The sequence below is a fragment of the Lampetra planeri genome, chromosome 13 (assembly GCF_965212315.1).
Source record: "Lampetra planeri chromosome 13, kcLamPlan1.2.h2, whole genome shotgun sequence".
In the NCBI taxonomy this organism is placed as follows: Eukaryota; Metazoa; Chordata; class Hyperoartia; order Petromyzontiformes; family Petromyzontidae; genus Lampetra; species Lampetra planeri.
The window spans coordinates 9,397,012-9,422,382 of NC_136119.1; the positions used below are offsets into that span (position 1 = coordinate 9,397,012).

Here is a 25,371-nt window from a genome sequence, read left to right on the forward strand (position 1 = left end):
CTGAAAGTTTGTAAGTCGAATATTGATAAGTAGCGGAGTCCCTGTATAGCTGAATCAGCTCAAGTTTCCCGCAAATCATGTGACCTTCTGTGTGGCCACTCCCACTCTGAATCCCTCCCCTATCTCCACCCCCTATGGAAACAAACACTTCGTCAGGACTCTTATGGAGCCTCTTCCTCCCTATCCCAATTTTTCCTGATCCTGTGGTCCAATTTTTACATTACTTTTCCATCCTTTTCAACTTATTTAATGATCTTCTTCCTTCCCTTTCCAATTCCCTTTTTCATACATTATGGCATTGATTCTCCTCCCCTTCCAATGGCATGTCACGGGTACAAAGTTGCAAGCTGATGTCTATGTTCTTTGCTAGCAAGCATTGTTCATGCTTTACTTGTGAAAGTTAGGATAGAGGTCTTCACCTTAAAAGTAACTTTGTTGTCATTTGCAATTTATTTATTTTCATTTGCCACCTCACATGTAAATATGTCACATTTGGAAAACACGTATTGGTACTATTTCTAAAAACATAATTAATACAACAAATAAACAGCTCTTTGTCCATCAACTGCTGCATAAAAGCGGTCTCCCCGTGACCACGTGGGTGAGTGCAGCATTTGCTATTTATTGTTATTAGTCTGCTGAGCTGAACGTTAAAGAGGAAGTTGAAAAGTCGACTTCGATCGAATGGTCAGTCAGACCACGGCAGATTGTGGCGCAGTTCATATGTTTCCTCCCAAAGGAAACAGACTGTGAGACCACCTGCAGAGAACAACATGTTCACTTCCACATTAGGCCACTTGTAAATGTTAACTGTTGTGTGATTCATCTTCTTGGTTCTTTCGGTAAAGTCACGTAGAAGGGAAATAATAAAATAATACAAATAAAACATAATAAAATACAATTCTCACGACGTTTCGGCCACAACGCAAGCAGCCGTCCTCAGGTGCTTAATATACATTATTATTATAATTTCAGATTAACAACTCGAAGGAAGTCAATAGTGTGGCGTGATGACCAAGAAACAAAAAAACACGAAGAACAATTGCAATTTTAAGCCATAGCAATATCACTATTTAATGGTGGTTAGAGTATTAAAAGTACGTGCGGGCAGATTACTGTGCACATAGACTGAGCTCTACATTGAAGGTAATATTATTTGTGAAACGTTTTTGGATCTATCAGAAAAACACGTTTTAACATTCCTCGTAGTATAACAATGGGCTAACATAATATAGAATCACAAGATCCCTGAAAAGCAATGATTTCAAGGCAATATTTTTTGACATATACTGTTTCGGGTAAAAATTATCAAAATATGTCCTAATTGCAAGCCTCGTCTCTTTAATGCAAACCCCCCCTTGAATTATTTTTTCCCTCATATAATGATCATGTTTGTTTGTTCCATATTGAGTTTAATAATTTAATAACAAGCAACCGTATGACTACATCTATGTCTATGATTATCTTATAAATGCCCCTAATATATGCAAACCCCATACTTATACAACAATGCAATGCTAAGATATATCTATGGGGAAAAACACTGCATTTTGGGAAGGTTTAGGATGGACAACAAATATTCCGATTGTTCAACCACATTAAATTCAGATTGACATATCGTGCCTCGTATATATATACAGTAAATACAAGGCACATACACGTGTATGGTAGTCTGTATGCACATGAAACCAAGGTGCATAAATATGATTACGTGAATCAACACTTTATAATGCCACGAAATGGAAAGCAAATATAATACATTACTGTTTTCTCCAACTGAGTGTATACATAAAGAGGGCATTACGTGAAAAAATAACCATGGACATGCAAATATTACTCTTAAATAAACAACTAATGTACAATGGATCTATCTAGTTCCCTTTAGACCGTGTTGTTCACGTTTTTTTTTACTAAAAAGCACATTGTTGGTCAAACAAGAAATAGTAGCATGTTTTATAAATACTGTACTTAAAAATGTAAAATTGATGTCAAAGTTATGTTTAATATTTTTTTTTGCAACTGTCATCTGCTATTGCCAATTATGTTTGGATAGGTTGCTGATCGTCTTTACTTAATATTGTTGCAAGCGATCATATGCCACAAACCCTCACGCATTTGAAAGGCGTACACTAATCTCTTGACGGAAAGGCAAACCACTTGCTGTTGAAGGTAGGAATCCACAAATTATGGATCGTACTAAAAACGACTCACATTCCTCCGTAATCCATTTATAAAACATGATCTGGCCAGGTGTCTTGAGTGAAAATCCCGGTCATTACTCAACAATTTTGTGGGGAGTGAAACGAAGTTTGCCCAAGTGAAGGACTGGTTCCTGTTCGAGCAATGTGGATTTTATTTCATTATGAAATAAAACATACATTTCGATTTAAAGCTTTCGTGACTGCAGTGATTCATCTTCTTGGTTCTTTCGGTAAAGTCACGTAGAAGGGAAGTAATAAAATAATAAAAATAAAACATAATAATAAAACATAAACGTCGTGAGAATTATTTTATTATGTTTAATTTTTATTATTTTATTACTTCCCTTCTACGTGACTTTACCGAAAGAACCAAGAAGATTTCACTTCTGTTTCAGGACTCGAAGTGGAGTTGAGTACGTTCTATTTCCTGTATGTCATATGGAAACACAGTTTTAGCATGTTATATTTTAATGTTGAGGCGCAAGCATTTTTTTGCAGTTGTTTAAAACATTTACATTTTCAGCCGGAAATGTTTTAACCAAAAAAGATCACGAGAGAACACTGCATTAAAAAAAATGACGACTAACGTCATACCTAGACAATCGCGTGTTACGATAGAGTATCTGGTTGCCAGGCATATTGTGTTGCTCCATTCTGCCTGTGAAGGGGAGGTTTATTGTCGGTGCACCCGTTAGACCTCAGTGCTGAGCAGACAAAGGCAGCAGGTCCCTTAACGATGAGAGCATCTCGGCAGAGAGCAGCTTGAATCTTCACAGCCTTCAAATGTTGCGGTGAACGTGAACGCCGTGGCTACATCCGTGCTCTTCATTATCCATGGTTCATAAGGGGGTGCACCCAGAGATGCTTTTGGTGGAACAAGAATCGCTTTCCAATTCTGTGCAATCGTGATCGACGGGCAAAATGATTTTTTAAAGTGAAAATATGTGAGCCCGATACTTGCAGCAGCTGTGGTTTTACATCATCTTGCCTCGGAACTCTGAAGTATCTCACAATATAGCTTCTAACTGTGCGCTAATACTTTAACCACGTTTTCTGCACTGAGCGACATGATCGGGCTTTTGTTAGCATGGCATCCAAGCTATGGAACGCCTTGCCACTTGAAATCAGGAAATCAGAGTCGGTAGAGTTATTTAAGTCTACTTTGATAACCGATCTCTTTAAAGTGGCCTTCCCTCTTCAGTTTGGTCAGTTTCCCTGGTTGTGTTTTTGTTTCCTGCTTTCTATGCATTGCACATTGGGATCCTAAGATGGAATACGCATTATACATGTGCATTTTTATTTTTATTTAAACGCAATAGAAATAACCACATGTCATGCAGCTCGAGTGCGCCAGGACATTTTTTTAAAATTGAAATTGGAAACATTTGAACATGTAACATACAGTCATCAAAGTTCGTCTGAAACATCGGTACCGTTTAGAATACAGGATTGTGCTTGTTTAACACACGGGCTGTCCCAAACAAATCGACACCCCGTCACGTGACTTAACAGATCGATTGTCACGCTGCATTCTGGCAAAGGCTCATATAATGAGACCAAGATGGGAGCATGGCCAAAATGCCATGAATTATCATTTTGACTATCCCACTATATTTTTAAAAATGAATTTTTAAATACAGTACTAGAAAAGTCACTGTGACTGGATAAAGAACATAGTGACCGACTACAACACCAGATTTGACTTCATTGCTGTTAAGCACCTCCGTTTGGCACGGTTGGCTACGTACCGTCCAAAATAAGTGCAACATACACGCATGCAAAGCAAATTATCCAAACTGGCAATCAGTTCTTGTTTAAGTCTGATCCTAAACCTGTGTTTCTTGGAATAAAAAAGACGTTTTCATACGTTTGTAAAAGTATTCGGAGTTTATCACGTTGTTGTTGATGGGAAGTCTTGGTTCTCCAAAGACCTGCAGGAAGGGATTGGATTCGTCTAAATTTATGCGAGTGACATCATCCTGGGGAGGTGTATCGTGGATGGGATTGGTGCTGGTCATGTCCCCATTCATCAAAATAACAGGAGCAGCTAAGGGCTCCAATTCCTGTCTTGCCACGGCATCCTGATGTCTCGTATCTTCTTTTCGCCTCTTTCTGTGGATATACAATGATACGGAAGGTTGATCAACACCACTATCGTACGTAAATACAGTGCAGTTAATAAATTGTGCACACTGAATTTGGCACGTGAAAATAGCCTTGCAATCAGTTGTGCTTACAAACGGAACGTGCAATGTCGTGTACATTAACCAAGCAGTAAACATGTAATACATGAATGAAATGTTCATGATAAAAGTTATTTGGGTTAAATCGCGTCAAGATAAATGTGTCGTGAACCCACCACCACCTGACACAGTCACTTAGTAAGGTTTGTCACGTAAATAAAACACATGCCAGTTAGTTACTAGTTCAGCACACTGATGTGTTGGAGAGTAAACTCAGCAACGTTTACAATTTTTGACGTTGCGCTGGTGATTACAATCAGCTTGATCAGGTGAATTGTGCTGGAATTGAAGTCCAACTTTAATGGTATAGTATCTATATATTGTTTTACAAATGTACAAGAATATAATTGTGAATATTTTTACCTGCTTTTCAACAACCCAGAAAATAATTATTATTTACTCTTTTTGAGCACCATGTGTGCGTCAATTCTGAACACAAATACAATCATTTATACACCAATGATAAATCCTGAAATGTACTCACTTTAAGTACACGGAGGCAGTGACACTTAATGTGGTCAGAGCAAGGCAGGCTGAACACAGAACAATACAAAATAAGCTTATCATGCTTGTCCCACCATGCAGATAGACTTTTTTCAGAGCATCTGAGAAACAAATTCAAGCATGTGTAATTGCTCAACGTCGCAAACATCACATTTGTTTAACCAGAATACACGAACAGTCATTTATGATAATAACTTAAAAATAACAATTCATACGATTCATAGCCATTATCCTTTTATACCACCCTTGATGGGAAATATCATTGTGAGAAGTCAGCAGTGGTCATACTCTTAAAGACTGACCACTGCCATAGTAATGTGGAATTTCCGCAATTGGTTCAGAGCTGTGCATAGAGACGAGCACTGTACCATATTGATTTCAGAAGTAAAACGCTTATCATGTTTGTATGCTCACGGTTAGAACAAGTTTGCGCTTTCCTACCTGGATATTGTGTTGGCTCAGACTCCACTGAGCTCTCTATATAAATTGTTGTGCTTGCCGCATTGTTAAATTTCTGTACATATAACAAAAAAACTGGATTAAAAGAAGAAATGCCATTAGCTGTTACATCACAGCAGGTTTATTCATGCCTGTCAACCCATACGGTTTAGCCGTGTTCTTGCACAGAGAAATTGAGTTTTCATGTCCATACGACGTACAGCCGTTTCTAAACGGGCAACAAAAGTGTGTTTTGTCTATTTGTTTGTGTTTCTCCATTGCAATGGGACTTTGTAGGATGAACGTTGAGATGTATAAGGGGCACGGGGTGACCAATAAGGTCTGAATTGGTCTGTAATAAGGTAGGGGCACTGATACGGGGTTGACAGGTGTGTTTATTACACCGTTGTATTTTTTTGCCAGAAACACTATGGTCATAATACTGTGAATACGCTCATTATATCCTACGCTTTAACGGGAACAGCAGTCAACATAAGTTGTGTATTAAACGATTATTGTTGAACTTTCAAGATTGATACAGCCGATATTTAATCAATATCTCACGACGGTGTATGTTTGTTGGCAATGTTGGCCAAATTGGTCGTAAGCTTTGGCATATTACAAGTTTTTTTAAGCAATAGTATTGGTCAGGGTGGTTAATGATAATCTGACCGTACAGTACCTGCAAATACTTTCAAGTCAACCAGGAATTGGAAAACAGCATTATGAGGATGTGGAGGTGAGATTTGTAACTTTAATGAACCACAGAACTACTTAATATCTAGTTTCACCTTAGGAATGTTCACTTTGGATTCATCTTCTGCAAAAAAAATATAAACATTGTTTTAAAGTGCTTGAAGTTGCAGATGTAACCCACAAATGTGTGGTATACATGTCGTGAATTAAAATAACACGTATGTAATTTTCAACAATCGTATAATATGATGGTAACTTTGGATGTCAAGTACTTAAAATGCACCTTAGATTTTGATCAAGGACAAGAGGTCGTGTCAGGGAGCTGGGACAATTATTTGATGGAGTATTTTTCTCAATTAAAACATTGTATCGACCCTAGATTTGAAGCTTTCGTGACTGCAAGGATTCATATTCTTAGGTTTTTTCGGTAAAGTCACGTAGGTAAAACATTAAAATTAATAAAAGTAAAATAAAATAAAAAATCACGACGTTTCGGAGGCAACACAAGTTTCCGTCTTCAGGTGGAACCGTCACAGCCACGACAGCTGTATCATTAACTTGATACAGCTGTTGTGTTGCCTCCGAAACGTCGTGATTTTTTTATTTTATTTTACTTTTATTAATTTTAATGTTTTACCTACGTGACTTTACCGAAAAAACCTAAGAATATGAATATTGTATCGACCGTTACTCAGGACCCCAACATGTTTTACTCCCTAAAGGCAGTAATTCCCAGACAAGTCATGGGCTGAGTTACACAGCAGCAGATACCGATGACGTCACCCAGCTCTGCCTATCACCTCCCGTCGAGTAGCATGCGTTGGAAACAGAGATAAGACTTTATTTTTTTAAACAACGTACATTATCCAATCAGTTGAGTAAATGAACCAAACGTCAGTAGAGTATCGATTACTGAAATCCACGTATTCGCAATACATTGCACAGAGATGTTTTTTGTACATGCACTATTTGTGACCATCTTCTTGGTTCTTTCAGTAAAGTCACGTAGAAGAGAAATAATGAAATAATAAAAATAAAACATAAAAATAAAACATATTATTTCCCTTCTACGTGACTTTACCGAAAGAACCAAGGAGATGAATCCCTGCAGTCACGAAAGCTTTTAATCGAAATTTATTTGTCACCAGTTGATTCACCTTCCTACGACCAAATCCACGTCAATATTCCACGAACTTATTTGTGAAACTCTCAGCTGACAAAGAGAGTAATAATGCATGCGTGTAACGTAGTTTTTTTTTACGATTTACTCCACGCAAAGTCAAACACACCGTTTGATGTGTTTACGTAAGTCGGTGAACTCCAGTCACTCCATCTTCCATAATCGAGGAAATCCTTGGCGCGCACGCGTATCACGCGCGAGGTGCCAGGATGGGAATCAAGGATTTTGAACACCCATACATTTTCGCGAGACGTGGCGATCTTGATCTTCGATTTATCAGGATACCATAACAAACAGTCAGACACAAGCGCACACACACACGTGTAACAATTTGGGATACTGTACATACTGTGTTACGGCCAAAGTGGAAAAAGTCAACGTATGTTTCTGCTCAAATTGGCAATGGGATGGCAACCCTTCACGTTGGCAGCAAATTTCTGGGGTCAGCATGATGACCACCGTGCAATGTGTTTTTTTTGTTTGTATCAAAGTAGGGCCTTGTGCAATACATGTTGAGCAAATCGTTGGCGAGTAAGAGGCGATTCTTTCGTATTTGACGTTAAACAACAGGAGAACCGCGAATGTGAACAGCGAAGGGAAGGCTAGATTTGAAGCTTTCGTGACTGCAAGGATTCATACTCGTAGTTTTTTCGATAAAGTCACGTTAGGTAAAAAAATTAAAAAAAATAAAATAAAAAATAATACAGCAAATCTGGCTGTGACGGTCCCACCTGATGACGGAGACTTATATTGCCTCCGAAACGTCGTGTTTTTTATTATTTTATTTTTATTAATTTGTATTAAATGTTTTACCTACGTGACTTTACCGAAAAAACTTAAAGTATGAAGGGAAGGCTGTTCCTGAAGCGAGGTGAACAATGAAGTGACCTTCATTTGTGCAAACACTCAGCATCGCAATCGTGAAGCATTCTGGTGAATGGCATAAGTACAATGAATTCCATTCTGTACCTTCACAGGAAAATAAACTCAATTTAGTATATTGTCTTTTCGGCCCTTCTAGACATGTATTAACTCATAGCATCTGTTCAAGCAACAAATTCTGGACCTGTTTTGACACTATGGGTCTCATCAGCATTGTTCATGTTTGTTCAATCAATACTGCCCGTTTATCATATAAATGTATCATATGTTATTGTTCAGAGCACTCCTTCTAAACAATAGGGCCCGAACAGCACAAAAACTCATGATGTGCTGTAGTGCAGCATTATGGGTAATGGACATAAGCAAATCCATAAAAAAACATTTTATTCTGAAGTGATAAGTGGGTTGAATAAAGATAGTTATGACAATTATTATTTTTCTATCTACGTGACTTTACCGAAAGACCCAAAGAGTATGAATTACTGCAGCCACGAAAGCTTTAAGTCAAGATTTATAGTCACGTGGAAGGGAAATAATAAAAGAATACAAATTAAACATGTTTAATCATAATTTTTATTATTTTATTATTTGCCTTCTACGTGACTTTACCGAAAGAACCAAGAAGATGAATCCCTGCAGTCACGAAAGCTTTCCATCGAAATTCAAGATTTATAGTTATGAATATATAATGCATAAGTGCAACACGACGTAAAAACGGTAAAGTGTTTACCTGTCTGTAATTTTTCTCTTCCATTGATTTGTACTCCAGCTCAGCTGTGAGCGTGAACCCCTTGTCTGCGTGGTTCCACGTGCTTGGATAAGAGCAGATCACCCATACATGCTTCTGGCGTCCCTGGCCTGGAATTACTTTTAGAATGATGGGTGGGTCTGGTTTCACTAAACAAATGAAGAAATAACAAAACGTCGATCCTAATTACCACTTGCTTCAATCAACGGTTTCATCACAACGCAAGTGATTAATATAAAGTATAGTAATAGGTTTTTACCCTTTCAACTGGTACAAAAACTGACACCTTTATACAAGGCATCAATATTAATATAACTCGAACGTCTTAATTACAATTACATCGTTGCTCATGTCATTAACTGCTAATGTTAATATCGCTATGAGCATGATATTGTTGGTTACGTTAACAACACAGTTATTGCTCAATATTTCGTCCGTTTGTCATTTTCCATGGCTCACCAAGTCCTGTATTTTAGTGTTAAAAATATTAATATTTTCACGTGATACTCGGTCGTTCAAAGTTAACAAATTACTTAACATTTAACTTGTTTGCAGGCTAATATGCAGACCTACGCAATGTTTTGCAGACCCATTTCCATTGGTCATGTTACAACCGAAAATAAATGAATGGTTGTTCTTACGGATTGACTTCAGGGAAAACTTTGCAGTTTCACTTCCTTCACATCCAAGTGCATTTTTAGCAACCACAGTCACCGCGTAGGGATACGGTTCGTTGTATTTGCCGGCAAAGGAACATTCATTTCGGCGGCGCTTTGGGATGCATTTGATATCGGTGTCCCTAAACAAGAAAACAACGTTTACAACGCAGCCATTCTACAGGGTGCTTCAAAAAGATGAAAATTTGCAACAAAACCGCGAGAAATGTGCCTTAGGGACCACCTGGAGAAGATTCCAGGCACGTGTTGACAATGATTGCGAACAAGTGGAGACTTTTTGACTTTTTTAAGCTATTCACATACATTTATTATCATGTTACTGTGTATTATCCGTTCTTTTTCCATTAAAAACGATAGTCCCATATCAGTGTTAAAAAATGTGTGAAGCACCCTGTATACTTTTAAACATAACTTGCAACCCACTCATCCTTTGGACATAACTCTCCATCCGTCCCAGCCAGCCAGCCAGCAAAACCTGTAATCTTATACAGAGCCCTGTCTCTCTCCACCTTTCTCTTTCTGTCTCTGGACGGTATATCTCAATTTATCTCAATGTCTCGCGTTGTCTCGGTTTTGATAAAAAAAAATCACCTCTGCTACCTCTCCTTCTATATACATCTTATCCTTCCACTGTAAATCACTCACTTCCCTCCCCCCACCCTACCTCTCTCCCTGTTTCTCTCTTTTTTTTTACGATCAGTGGAAACAAGAAGATGCTCGGTGTAGTAGGCACTTTGCTTTGTTCATCATTTCGTAATTAAAAAAAAATAAACTTTGCTTTATGTAAACCCCCACCTCTCGCTCGCTCTGTAGTATCTCTCTCGCTCTCTCTCGTTCTGCACGCAGCCCTTCTCTCTCACCTCTCGCTCTCCTCATTCCCACCTCTCCCTTTCCCACCTCAATCTCTCTTGCCTCTCTCCATTCCTCCCTCCCCCTGCTTGTCGCTTTCCCTTTTCCTCCTCTTTCCGTTTTGCTCTCTTTCTTCCCTTTCACGCCGCTGTACTCTCTCTCTCTCTCTCCCCCCCTCTCCTCTCCGTTCCTCTACGTCTCTTCTCCCCTCTGCTACCTGTCACCCTAAACCTGGGTGGGGGATGGGGGGAGGCGTGACGTCAGCACGCACGAACCCAGCCCAACGCTGTGGGATGCACATGACGTCATCAGGCGGATGTGCGCGTCGACGTCACTACCGCGCACACGCACTTGCATGCCAGCCAGCCAGGAATCCAGTCAGTAATCTAATACTGCATAGAATATCATTCGCTATGTTTTTGTTTTGTTCAACGAGAAAGCACGTAACATTCTTGTTCAAATATCACTTCACTTGCAATATTGGCTCACTTGGTAGTCGTGACCTTCCTGCTTGAGTGTGTTGCCTGGATTTGGTCGATGCTGTTTGCAAATCGTCTCTACTTCACGAAGTGAAAATGTGTAGTGACACAGCCCCGACTGTTGTCCAGCAGTGGCAACTGCGGTGGACAGTTAGCGCACACGCCGTCGAACACGGTGTGTGTGCCGGCAGGGCGGAGGAACTGGGGCAAAGGTCACGGAAGATCTCATCTGGAAGCACCTGGAACCCGCTAGTGGGTTCGAGAAGGGAGTCGCGGCCAGGGCGGAGCCAGGCCGCGCCGGGCAGAATAAAAGCAGCGGAGAGCGCGAGCTCCGGGCTGCCGGGTTCTGTGAGTGGACTTTTCTCGTCGTCGCTGTCGTCTTCACTAGACCATTGCGCGGCCGGATAGTTGTTGGCTGTCTCGGTCGACGCCGTCAATGTAACACGGTCAGGGTTGCAACTAGGCTAGGCTATACGACATCGGAAGGAACCTGTGAACCTAAGAGTGTCAATAAAGAAGGTGCCTCATTGCAACTATCTCGTCTCCAACTTGTGCTACACTACTCATGCACTACTGGACCAACCTGAACAAAGCTGCTTTGCCTTGTGGTTATGCGCTTCACGCGCTCGAGAGTAACATTCCCCCCAAGCAAGACATTATTATACAGAAGTCTAAATAACGTGGGAAAGTTATGCTGCAGATACTCTAAAAAGAAAACATATTGCTCTGTCTTTGTCTACCTATCGCCAGCAATAACTGCAATGGGGTCATTGATGTTACACAATTATATAATTCCCAACACTGAGGTGACAAAAAACCTGGAGATATCAAAGGAAGAACAATTCTGTACTGTATCTCACAAGTTCCTGATAGAGGGGAGATCTACAGTGAATGTACAGCATTAACTTAAGTAGTGGATTATTACACTGGTCAACACACTTTTTCTGGCATGAGGTATTCCAACGGTTTTAAGGTAATTTTGGGGTGCTAATTCCAAATCTGGCATCAGTTTTTGTCTATCACATCAGGTTTTTGAGACATCAAATATTGCATTTTCAATAAAAACTGCGGAAGAAAAATATTAAATAAATGTGGATATTTACATAAAATGATATTATAAACACACTATCCTAAAAATACAGCACCATATTTTAACACTAAAGCAGTCACTGACTCGCAAAAACTTGCAATCATAAGTGACAGAGTTAATTTCGGGTAAAATCAATGAAAATGGGGTATGCCGATAGCATAAAAAAATAGTCTAAAACAGCTGCAAAAGTCCAGGCCAGAAAAAAACTTTTTTTTTGTTGACCAGTGTTATTAATGCTATGCAACGGACAAAAAAAGACTTGGGCTTTTAATGTCTGCGAAGACTTACAGGTTACCCAGGGCAGCTGCCTTAAACGAGAGGACGATCCAAGGAAAACCAGAACAGGTGGCAGCCTGATATGCATATCACATTGTGTGTTAACAATCGTCTGCTTTTAAAGTCCCTGGTGAAAAGAGGGGTAGAGTGGTAACTGAACTCTGTTGGCAGCCCAGAGCCAATGGGTATTATTGTGGTGCCAACCCACAGAATGACTGTTTACTCAATTTAGTGACCAAGGAGGGATGATGGGATGGGTCATTCCCTGACTTATATTCTTCGGATTATGAGTGAAGTGCTATAACCACAGTGCCGCCAATTGGGAGTTTGTTTCTATTTAAATTTGCTCATATATGCCAAGAGATTTAATTATAATTTAATATACACCACCGCACTGTTATTGTTTACGCTTCAGTGAATGCCATGTTGTTGTGATGCGCTGCCATAAGTCAAAGACTTGCAATTGTTCACTGCTGTAGCAAAAGGCTGTTGCAAGCGTTCAGGTCACCACCCATGGACACTGTGTTAATGAGTGGCCCTGGAGTGAACTCTAATGGGACAATAATTCAGAACCTGAACACTTTCAGCATTTACCGTCAGTGATGTGTAACAGAATTCTGCTGATACTCATTTATATATACAAAAAACTAGAGATTTGTAATCAACAAGCTGCAATGTACTGTATTTATTTAAAATTAACTTTTAAGTTTAGGTTATTTAATTGGACGACAATTACACTGCAGTAAAATACAACATACATTGACTGATTCACCTAAACTTATTTCTTAACTGGACAGAAGAAATTCATTTATTTTATCAGGAAAAAAAGCTTTAAATGCAAACGAAACAGCTTTTTGTGTTCATTTTCTCACCAACCACTGCATTTCACAATATTTCACAACATACCCACGAGCACAACCAACGGAAACACAAAGTATTCTTCATGCAAGACACAATAACAAGTGCTGCACTGAAAGCAAACACGGCATAACAAGACCAACACTCCACCATTCGCCACTAAGTGGCGGCGATATAACCACAGTGCTTGTGCCAAGCTGTATGCACTTTAAGGCCAACTGAAGTGTCGAAGGCCCGCTGGCAGGAGGTCACGGGACAGAACTATGTGACATGGGTTGACTACGATGACAATAATGGAACATTTTTAGGAAATATACTGAACGTTTATATTACCATATTCTGTTATACTGCTTACATATCGAAACATCAGATACAACTGCTTGCACTTTTGCTGTCATGTTAAACTATGTGGGGGGGGGGGGGGGGGGGGAAACTGAAATATAACACAAGGTTATTGAAAAATTAATATTTACAGGGAATGCATTGTCTACATTGCCACATGATGCGCCAATCTACAAGTTACTTCCACTATGATGTACCGAATATCAATGTTGAACTCTGAACATCATTAGGCCTGAATACCGTAGTTCTTTCAACCATTATTTCACTAAAAAATTACAGCATGGGAGCTGTTTTGAGCAAAGAATTGGGCCCATTCTCCATTTGCAATTCAAATATGAATTGGCACCATTGATTCAATGAGAACAGAGCCACTACTGCTCATTTATTGGTGATTTATGGTTTTCTGGCTGGACATGCAACATCATCCGTCTTGAAGTGCATTTACATTCTCTTGAAACCACCAGCTAAGGACATTCGGGATATTAATTTGTGTCAATATTTTCCACTTGCGTCATCACATTTCCCAAATATTGATGTTGGCACAAAAGTGATACAAAGAACGAGGTGATTCCTGAATAGAAACGAGGCATTTGCCAGTTGACTAGACAAATAATACCCGATAACTACTTATATACTGTACGTGTACTGTATATATGTAAAGCCCACGTACTTTGATTTGACGAATACGGTAAACTTGATGGGAAGAAACGTTTCTCTGCCATATGTCCACTTGCAAATCACCTTGTGTGGATTAATGGCTCTACAGCTCACATTGGGTCTCTCTGGTGGATCTGGTAAAAGCAAATGTAATGCAGCGGTACGTGAGAGAGGGGTGAACATACACACACAGTTGGAGCAGACATGCTGAATAGAGACTCTCACTAATATTAAATGCAATGCTTTGTTGATGTCAACTGCTGACTTGTCAGCTTGTAATGTTAATTGCTTGTGCAATAATAATTTCCTGGACATGTGTTGCTATTCTTTAATGTCACAATGCATTGATGGTAGATAATTTAAACAAATTCTGAAATCCAGTTAATGATTTGAATGGATATTTATAAACGCAGGATTGATTTGTGTAGCTGGTGTAGCGGCGTGCCACCAAGAGAACTTAAATGACACTTGCTTGTATAGAGTGCTGGCGTTTTTCTGTGACAATGGGAGGGAGGGAGCGGTTATTTCTGGAATTTTTCTAATCTTGATTTTTGTTTTACTTGTGGCAGGACAACTGAAGGTAATGTGGAGCCTTTGTACCAAAAAAAAGATGGGATACCGTGCCCCTTCACAATACCTAATGAGTATCCCACACACATATAACAATCTGTACTTATTAGATATACACAGACACAGTGTGTCACTTACATCCAACTTCCAAAGTGACGTTTATCAGTTGTTCCCCACTGACATTGTTGTGACAGCTGTACACTCCGTTGGCCGAGAGAGCCGTGCCCTCAACAGTGATGGAGCCCATTGCGTTTAGAGTGTGGCTCACGCTTGGAGGCACGGCGCTGCCATTGAGTCTCCACAGCACGCCGCTCTGCACGCTCGATGTGTTGCAGGGCAAAGTCACTTCGGTTCCAGCTTCTGTAACCACCGCACTGGGATCGCTCTCGCCTGCTAAAAAATAAAGGATAAACAGATGAGAACTGATGCACTACTTCTGGGTATAGGTGGGGCGGCCACGCAAATTTGCCTGCTCACGCAACTGTTGTCATAAAAATAAATTCTCTGGAGGGAGCTCTGGAGGGCCTCTCTAAAGCAGTGGGTTCTCAACCGGGAGAATGCGGACCCATGGGGGTACGTGGCAATGTCCCAGGGGGTACGTGAGGTGATTTATGAATGCGTGAAGTTATATCATACGGCAGAGTCATTGGTAAATGGTCACGTATGAATCTGCCAAACGATGTAAATAACGACGATTCAATTTACATCCATATGGTAACCTTTAACGATATAAAAAAAAATACCATTCTAAACTCATTCATCGTTAACAATGTGGTTTCCAGGAGTGACCAGCGAGTGTGGCCAAATTAAGTCACGCATGCAGGAGCGTCCTGTCACGTGTAGCGTAATAGCGCCGGCTGGTGACTGACAGCAGCGGCGACTGTGGTGGACAGACAGCACACACGCCGGTGAGGGCGTGAGCACGGTGTGTTGGCAGGGCGGAGGAACTAGGGCAAAGGTCATGGAGGACCCCGTCTGGAGGCCCCTGGAATCTGCTGGCGGGTTCGAGAAGGGAGGCGCGGTCAGGGCGGAGCCAGGCCGCGCTGGGAGCATAAAAGAAGCCGAGAGCGGGGGGAGGAGGGACTCGATGCTGCCGGTTATGGGAGTGGATTCGTCTCGTCGCCGCTGTCGTGTCGTCGCCGTCGTCGCTAAACGTCTCCGCTAGATATTGCGCTACGAAGGAGAGTAGTTGGCTATCTCAGTCAGCGCCGTCAGTGTTGGGCGGCTAGTGTTGTTTACAGGCTGGGCTGAGCTCCTGTGGAGAGTGTGTGGATGAGACCGTGGAAGTTGTTAATAAAGACGGTGCCTCCTATAAACCCTGTCTCTGAATCGTTGACAATACACATGTAAAATTTTTATTTAAAGCTTTCGTGACTGCAGGGATTTATATTCTTGGTTATTTTGGTAAAGTCACGTAGAAGGGCAATAATAAAATAATACAAATATAAAACAATAAAAATTATCAACACACCTGATAATGATTGCTTGTGTTGCAGTCGAAACGTCGTGAGAATTTTTATTGTTTTATATTTTTATTATTTTATTATTTGCCTTCTACGTGACTTTACTGAAAGAACCAATAATTTAATACACATGTATTCGCTTGCAGTTACATGCTAGTTAGGAGACCTCACAATGGATAATTGGTTCAAATTTAGATGTTCATGATTCATACATTTATTGCTCAGAACCACGTTGGGTCAGTCAAAGGAGTACTCGGTGGAAACAAAATTCAACAAGGGGTAGAGTAGCCAAAACATGATTGAGAACCACTGCTCTAGAGTACATAAGGCCTACTCTTCCACACTGGCTAGCCCGACATCTTGGAATAGGGGGGAGTATCCACGTTTTATCCCACCACTCGCGATCATAGACGAACTGTGGTCCATAATACAGTTTTTTTGGGTTAGATCGCGTAAATTTATAAATGTGTCATTAAACGCGCCACCACCCGACACGGCCAATTAGTAAGGTTTGTAACGTAAACATAACATCATGGGACCTCCTTTGTCACTACCAAAATATGATAATAGGTTTTTCCCCTTTTTTCTGGCAACAAAACAGGTGTTAAGATGTTAAAACACCAAACTGAAACCTTTTACAAAACATGTCAATTCGTTACTAGTCCAACACACCGGTGTGTTGTACTAGTGACGAATTGGCATGTTCAAACCTTACTAATCAGCTGTGTCGGGTGGTGGCGGGTTTAACGACACATTTATATGTTAGTAAGGTTTGTACAACACATCGGTGTGTTGTACTAGTGACGAATTGGCATGTTCTGTTTCCGTGACAACCCTTACTAATTAGCTGTGCCGGGTGATGGCGGGTTTAACGACGCATTTATATATTTACGCGCTCTAACCCCCCCCCCCCCAAAAAAAAACCCTCTATTATGGATGATATTGATCGCGAAAGCCTCCTACGTGTTAAACTGACGAACGGTGGTGATCGCATTGACACCGCTGGGTGGACAGAGTTGGTGGTGGTGGAGTTGGTGCGGGGTGGGGGCAAAATCAGAAACTTGCACTGCTTCAATTGCCATGCCGAGATGGTTTCAGTTTTATGTATTTGGTATCGCCCTGTGAGCCATTCGGCTCTTGAATCGGGTTCCAAACGCAACAAACAAAAAGCATGAACAAGAATACATCTTAAAGTGACTATGCGCAAACAGAAAAATCCAGGAAAAAACTGCAAAGTCTTCCAGAAAAAAAGCACCGTACACCAACGCTGTGCAAAAAATCCCAGTGGGATGCAAGTGAAACAACAACAACAAACACAAGCCAACTTAGATTAAAGCCATCATTCTAACACCGTACTAGTGACAAAACAAACTGACGACCTCTGCATTGCAAGTCCAGTGTGGTCATCGTTACACCATGGACGTCTTCCACGTCTGGGTTAATATGCTGAAAGGCAAACTTCATGAACTCTGCAATGCTCATAGTTTCCATGAATTGTTAACTGACAATTTGAGTCGGTGGTGTGTGACTCGTGGCTCCATACTGAGTAGGCTACAAACTCCACTTTGGCTTTTTCCAGTCTTAAGTAACATGTGCAAGTGTATTGATAATGCACCACGGCTGAGCACCCATCAGACCACTACTTCTAGGAAATTGCATGGACTGCGTGTGCCTGTCTGGTGACACTAATTCATTAAACCCCCGTTTGTTGCATTCTATTTACTCAAATAATTACCATGTACAAGCATTTGGAGACTGAGGTGGAGTTTTAGCCTCCCTGAACGGCAGTAAATTGCCACCACTGTCAGCAAGTAAGCAACATTGCTCAAATTTGTGAGCAGTCAAGTTCAGGTGTAGAACCCTGTTGAGTACCTATGCAATAAAGTAAATTTCAATTTGGGTTCAGACTGAGAAAAGTATCCGTTAAAACTATTATCAGTTGCTACGTGAACCAACGTTTCCTTTGGATATAGTAAAGCAAGTGATTATGTGATCTATCTGACCGAAGTTTGATACTGTCCGCTCATTGTTAGGCTTTCTCCAACTCACACCCCCACCTCTCCCATTGAAAAAAACAACAATAACAACAACATCAACAGGACAAACATTCAGAGTACAACCCTCCTTTAAAAATGTCGAAATTCATTCGAGGGATTTCCTGGATACATACATCGTTACAACGACTTTAATTACGATAGCGATTGACAAATGGGTCTAAATTAGTTTTCGGGTTGTCATTGTCTGGCATGACCAATGTATCAATTTGCATTTCCACATTAAACTCTGAAGTGAATTAGACACATTATAGTACGGCCGATCTTTCTGTACTCAAATCGTTCAGAAGTCCAGTTTACCAAGTCCATGAAATTGAATGACAGTACAAAAACAATGCAAGACACCATTTATTTTTTATAGCTGCAAAAAAGGAATAGGAACTTAGCTCCTGTTATCAGTTGTTTGTTTTGTTAGCCGCATGGTGGTAAATCAGATAAGTGATATTTTCCACGCTTTGTATAATGCTCCACTAATAAGCTAAAAGCAGCAATGCCTGCACATTCACAGAGATCCACAGGGAAGGATTAAGCAGAAGCAGGCCATTACACCGCTCAGTAACTTGTTCACACACACAACACATTTCCACAAAAAAATAGAACTACATGCAACACACATCATTCGATAGCTCAACTAATTGCTTTTGTTTAGAAATAAAAAAAAGAAATCACCTGTAAACCAGGCAGAGGAACACAGAATCGGCGAACACACACACAAGTTAGAACCATCACATGGGCTATTAGGAAAAGTAATCGTGCTTGAGCAGGACACGCCACTAATTATGATAACAATGTGAATTTGTAAGGTGCATTTCACCCGTAGGTCAAAATGCGACCATGTGTGGAAGGCAGAACATAAAACAGAACCAGGGCAAAGGCTATGTACCTTTAACATACATACAACTTGGGGTGAAGGTCAATTTAAAGAGGTGAGTCTGATTACCAAAGGGAAAACGTTCCATAGTCTGGGAGATGGACAGTGCAGGCAAAACCCAGATCACCCCGATCACCCCAGGAACCTCGACCTTGAAGTACTACAAATTAAGGTGATCCGAACTTGTCAGGGACCTCGCTAGAGAATAGAAATGGTTCAGTTTCCTGCAAATATTGTGGAGCTAACCCATCAAGACCCTGACAGGTCAGCAGCAGGATGTTATAGTCCACTCAGAACTTGACCGGTAGCCAGGGCAGAGGCAACAGAACAGGAGCGATGTGCTCGAATGGATGATGGGCCAGTGGCAGAGGTGTGGACTCGAGTCATGTGACTTGGACTCGAGTCAGACTCGAGTCATGAATTTGATGACTTGCGACTCGACTTGGACTTGCATAACAATGACTTTGTCCCACCTATGAGATGTGGACTCGAGTCATGTGACTTGGACTCGAGTCAGACTCGAGTCATGAATTTGATGACTTGCGACTCGACTTGGACTTGCATAACAATGACTTTGTCCCACCTATGAGATGTGGACTCGAGTCATGTGACTTGGACTCGAGTCAGACTCGAGTCATAAATTTGATGACTTGCGACTCGACTTGGACTTGCATAACAATGACTTTGTCCCACCTATGAGATGTGGACTCGAGTCATGTGACTTGGACTCGAGTCAGACTCGAGTCATGAATTTGATGACTTGCGACTCGACTTGGACTTGCATAACAATGACTTTGTCCCACCTATGAGATGTGGACTCGAGTCATGTGACTTGGACTCGAGTCAGACTCGAGTCATGAATTTGATGACTTGCGACTCGACTTGGACTTGCATAACAATGACTTTGTCCCACCTATGAGATGTGGACTCGAGTCATGTGACTTGGACTCGAGTCAGACTCGAGTCATGAATTTGATGACTTGCGACTCGACTTGGACTTGCATAACAATGACTTTGTCCCACCTATGAGATGTGGACTCGAGTCATGTGACTTGGACTCGAGTCAGACTCGAGTCATGAATTTGATGACTTGCGACTCGACTTGGACTTGCATAACAATGACTTTGTCCCACCTATGAGATGTGGACTCGAGTCATGTGACTTGGACTCGAGTCAGACTCGAGTCATGAATTTGATGACTTGCGACTCGACTTGGACTTGCATAACAATGACTTTGTCCCACCTATGAGATGTGGACTCGAGTCATGTGACTTGGACTCGAGTCATGAATTTGATGACTTGCGACTCGACTTGGACTTGCATAACAATGACTTTGTCCCACCTATGAGATGTGGACTCGAGTCATGTGACTTGGACTCGAGTCAGACTCGAGTCATGAATTTGATGACTTGCGACTCGACTTGGACTTGCATAACAATGACTTTGTCCCACCTATGAGGTGTGGACTCGAGTCATGTGACTTGGACTCGAGTCAGACTCGAGTCATGAATTTGATGACTTGCGACTCGACTTGGACTTGCATAACAATGACTTTGTCCCACCTATGAGGTGTGGACTCGAGTCATGTGACTTGGACTCGAGTCAGACTCGAGTCATGAATTTGATGACTTGCGACTCGACTTGGACTTGCATAACAATGACTTTGTCCCACCTATGAGATGTGGACTCGAGTCATGTGACTTGGACTCGAGTCAGACTCGAGTCATGAATTTGATGACTTGCGACTCGACTTGGACTTGCATAACAATGACTTTGTCCCACCTATGAGATGTGGACTCGAGTCATGTGACTTGGACTCGAGTCAGACTCGAGTCATGAATTTGATGACTTGCGACTCGACTTGGACTTGCATAACAATGACTTTGTCCCACCTATGAGATGTGGACTCGAGTCATGTGACTTGGACTCGAGTCAGACTCGAGTCATGAATTTGATGACTTGCGACTCGACTTGGACTTGCATAACAATGACTTTGTCCCACCTATGAGATGTGGACTCGAGTCATGTGACTTGGACTCGAGTCAGACTCGAGTCATGAATTTGATGACTTGCGACTCGACTTGGACTTGCATAACAATGACTTTGTCCCACCTATGAGATGTGGACTCGAGTCATGTGACTTGGACTCGAGTCAGACTCGAGTCATGAATTTGATGACTTGCGACTCGACTTGGACTTGCATAACAATGACTTTGTCCCACCTCTGGCCAGTGGTGGTCAAAACTAACGATGGCATTACAGGCAGAGAAACAAAAAAAGGCACACGTGAGGATGTCCGTCGTGGAGATGGAATTATGAAATCACAAGCTAGATGGATTGCTGCAGCGTGAGACTCTGATAGATGTGATGGCCTTAATCCAGCAGTGGATCAATAATGTGTGATTATAATGATATACCAGCTGAAATTATATACCAGCAAAGTGTGTGCAATGTATTTTTCTGATGTTATGCAGCAATTGTACACGCTGGACATTACTTGTGTTGTATTTACTCTGATATATACCATCATCATCATCATCACCAACGTAGCAATAAATGTCTTTAACAATTAAAACACTTACCTTTTTCTCTGCAGATTTTCAGACGGGGTTCTACACACCGATTCAAGCATAACGCTAAAAGCACCATGGCTGTAAATTCACGACAGTAATTGATATTCATGTTTTAACCGTGAGGATAAATAGGTCTACAACACTCTGCTGTGTTTAGTTACTTTGAGCATTCTGTCCTCCATTTCTAGGTACGCTCACAGCTGCGTCGATGTTGCTAGCGAGCTAAGGCTGCAGTTTTCATGCTCGTTTCATTAATGACGGCGTCACTTTTTGTTCTGCCTCCTTAAAACGCAAATAACGCGGTAGTGGGCAATAAAACTGTCGATACGGCTAAATGTGCCCTCACAAGGAGGAACCTAGAAACCAGTTAGAGCGGTCAACTGACCCTTAGACTCTCTAGCTTTGCCACATCCGCATTGAAACTTAAACTCCGGAAAAAACTGGACACTCACAAACGGTTCTTTACAGGAGCTAAAACTTAATATAAGATCTGAAAAGGAGGGGGGGGGGGGATAATGTCATTTAAAAAAAAGATATGATTGTTTATTTGACCAAAACAAATTGTACTGTATGTTCTATTTCAGTGACTTTGCCTGGACGGGAGATCTGACCAGGGAAATTACGTAAATGGCCTTCGTTTGTGAAGGATATACAGCAATTATACTGACTGTACTGTAGTTTGTAAACAAAAGAATGAATTGCCTTATCCCCTCAAAAATGTATTACGATTTTAAATAAATCTGTGGCTCCAGATATCATTTCAATCACACTATTGTTTGCAAAACAAGCAAATTGAGCTGTTATTGTTTGGCATCGGTTTGTTAAATATAAATTAAACATTTGTTTGTAGTACCTCAAATGGCTTATACATCATCACGTGCTGACCAGTGGGATGAGCTGTATAGCACAACCCCATTACTCACACGTCGTAATGAGGCTTTCGATGAGCAGTAGATTGGCAAAGTGCTGTAATTTTTCTCTTACGTGAAGAGTTTTCTTTGGAGATTATTTGTTTTGCATTCGAGCATTTGGTTGTCCTTGCAAGAGACTTACCTGAGGGGCCGTCCATAAATGACGTCACGCACCTGGGGGGGGGGGGGGTCAGACATTTGTGACGATGTGTGACGACGGGGGGGGGGTGAGAAATGTGACGTCACATCAAAATGCGCAACTTTAAATAAATATAGACAACACGTTCTACTTATCTTCTTGGTTCTTTCGGTAAAGACACGTAGAAGGGAAATAATAAAATAATAAAAATAAAACATAATAAAATACTGCAGTCACGAAAGTTTTAAATAGAAACGTTCTACTTAATTAAATACACTTTTTAAATATAAATGTTTTCTCCTACATTATCAGAGTGCAGCGTCACATTAAATACGCACTACAATGACAATAGTTTAAAGCAATTTGAAGCATGTTAAAAAATTTTTTGGGGGGGGAAGGGGCAGAGCATATTTGAGGGGGGGGGGGGGGTCTGACTTTTTGTGACGCCGTGTGACGAGGGGGGGGGGCAAACATCGTCAAAAATCGCGTGACGTCATTTATGGACGGCCCCTTACTACTCACCAGAAAACGCGAATACGCGGAGCTCCAAACAGGTCGCCCACACAATTTAATTATTCCTTGTTCCCGTTAAGATTTATATTGAATCTTCATAATGAAATTGCAGTTCCCAGCTATAAATTATGAAATCGCTCAGCTCTAGATGAAATTAAACAAATTAATTGCCAGTGCAAATAATTGTATTTCTCACGTAAAATGTAATTTTTAAGCTGTACTTTATACTTCAACACAATAATATATATTTGGTTGTATGGTGTCATGCGTGTAGTTGGGTCTAAAGAGACTTTATCAGATATTAGATATCATGAAGAATATCACATGCAGCGTCACCAGGTCACTCAGAGAAATGGTTGTCTGTATCCCTAGCTAAAATAAAACCGATGTGCAATAACTTACGCGCACCAATATGAGTTTACTTTGAGTATAGCTCCACCTAAGGGTTAATTAAAGGAAATTCAAAACTTTGTTTCGCCTTACCGAAATGATAATTCTATTACTTGAGGTGGGGATGATGGGTGGCTTAATGGTTTGTGGTTAGCATTAGTGCTTCCAGAGAAATGCCTTGTGTTGGGGATAGGTATGCCTATTTTGACAGCCCAACATTTCTATAGATTAGTGTTTCTCAAAACCTTTCAGGGCCACGACCCCTTTTTTAGAACCACCTATTCAAATACTTTTTCTGTAAGATGGATAGATAGATAAATGCATGCACGTATAACCATATACCCAGGCACACGTATACATGTGCACATGAATGCAGATAAGCACACACACTGGAGAACTTACACACGCAACGAGAAGAGAATTGAGGAGTGGGGAGACGTGCAGAGAGAGAGCAAGGGAAAAATGGACGTGAGAGATAGGGGCAGAAAGATGAGGAGAGAGACAGAGAGAGAGAGACGCATGGAAAGATATGGGCCATGACACCCTCAGTTGACTTCATAATCCCATGGCTTTCACCCTGTTTAAATATTACTGCTGTACACTATCAAACACTGAACCTTCCATATACACTGAAAGATACAGATTTACTTTCCTCCTGGATCAACAGCCGTTTCATTTCTTTACTAAATAAAATGTATGTCATTAAAAATGGTATGAGATAATCTATAGAAACACTTGAATAATTGTCATCAATCCGAAATTTTTACTTATGAATATTAATGTTCATGATTCTTAGATATTTTTCTTGATTGTCCCTTTGACAATTGGATACAGTACTATAGATCCAGAATTAAGCCTGCTGATTAAACCAATCTCTGCAAATAATATAATCTAAAGCCAAAAGTTGGAGTTAATGAGACTGTGCAGAAGTGTGTGTTCTTGCTGTGGGGGCATTTTGCATTTGAAAACAATTGCCAACTCAAAGTATTTTTAGGTGAAAAAAAGTGTAATAATTGGCCATGCCAGGTGAGTCGAGATGTCAAAGTAAGATCGCATTTGTTTGTGGGAAGCAACATTACGCCTGGGACATTAGGTCTCAACTCTCATTAGGACATGGAAACAAAGACCTAGATGTGAGCTTAAATTGAGTAAACCTTGAACTTGCAAGCAAGCAGGTCATCGTGACCCATCTGGGCTGGGCCGGCAGAGGTGAGCAAATAATGTTTCCTGTACCACTAACATTTTCCAGAATTGTTCAATAACCATCTGTACACGAAAGGCTGTTATGATTTTAGGACAAAAAAAGAATTTGCCAACAAATAAGGAAAACAATGCAGATTAGATCATCATAACTAGATAATAAAAAGCTCATGTGTGTTTTTAAAAATCGAGTTGATTAAAACATATTCCTAGGGCCTAGTAAACTCTGGTGCTCGATGTCATCACTTAACACGCCTAACTCTTGATTACTAACAATACATACTATGCGAAAATTGTATTTTTATCAGGGTGTGTGAATACTTTTTTCCAACTTGAGCTCAAACACGTTGTGTTATTGGAGGGTCTAAACATCACTATCTATTACAATTACTCTGAACATTTGGCAGAAGTCAAGTTATTTAGTGCCAATTTTACGAGAACTCGAGTGTTATTGTTGTCACTGGCAGCACGTGCTGTCTTGTACCAGTAAAACATACTGGGTCCAGCCTGTTTGATGGAATGCATGCTCGTGGGAATACAAATTTACTTGGAAAACAAGAACTCGTC

At 40.8% G+C, this 25,371-nt stretch overlaps 1 protein-coding gene across 1 annotated transcript; it reads right to left on the reverse strand.

Moving 5' to 3' along the window:
* Positions 1-1,042: 1,042 nt before the first annotated feature.
* LOC144722042 (ciliary neurotrophic factor receptor subunit alpha-like) lies at positions 1,043-22,084 on the reverse strand. The gene is made up of 10 exons (XM_078600117.1): positions 21,661-22,084; positions 14,829-15,083; positions 14,134-14,254; positions 9,534-9,691; positions 8,875-9,041; positions 7,372-7,528; positions 6,178-6,206; positions 5,390-5,462; positions 4,929-5,049; positions 1,043-4,313 (listed from the first exon to the last, which is right to left on the reverse strand). Exons 1-10 carry the CDS (start codon positions 21,758-21,760, stop codon positions 4,028-4,030), a joined length of 1,467 nt encoding a protein of 488 aa, XP_078456243.1. The 5' UTR covers positions 21,761-22,084; the 3' UTR covers positions 1,043-4,027.
* Positions 22,085-25,371: the final 3,287 nt, after the last annotated feature.

Coding starts and splice junctions, on each gene's coding strand:
- LOC144722042 (XM_078600117.1), bottom strand. CDS start 21,760: ATGAATATCAATTACTGTCGTGAATTTACAGCCATGGTGCTTTTAGCG. Junction 9,042..9,533: donor GTTTTCCCTGAAGTCAATCC/GTAAGAACAACC, acceptor TCATTTGTTTAG/TGAAACCAGACCCACCCATC. Junction 5,463..6,177: donor CCAAAGTGAACATTCCTAAG/GTGAAACTAGAT, acceptor TTATATGTACAG/AAATTTAACAATGCGGCAAG.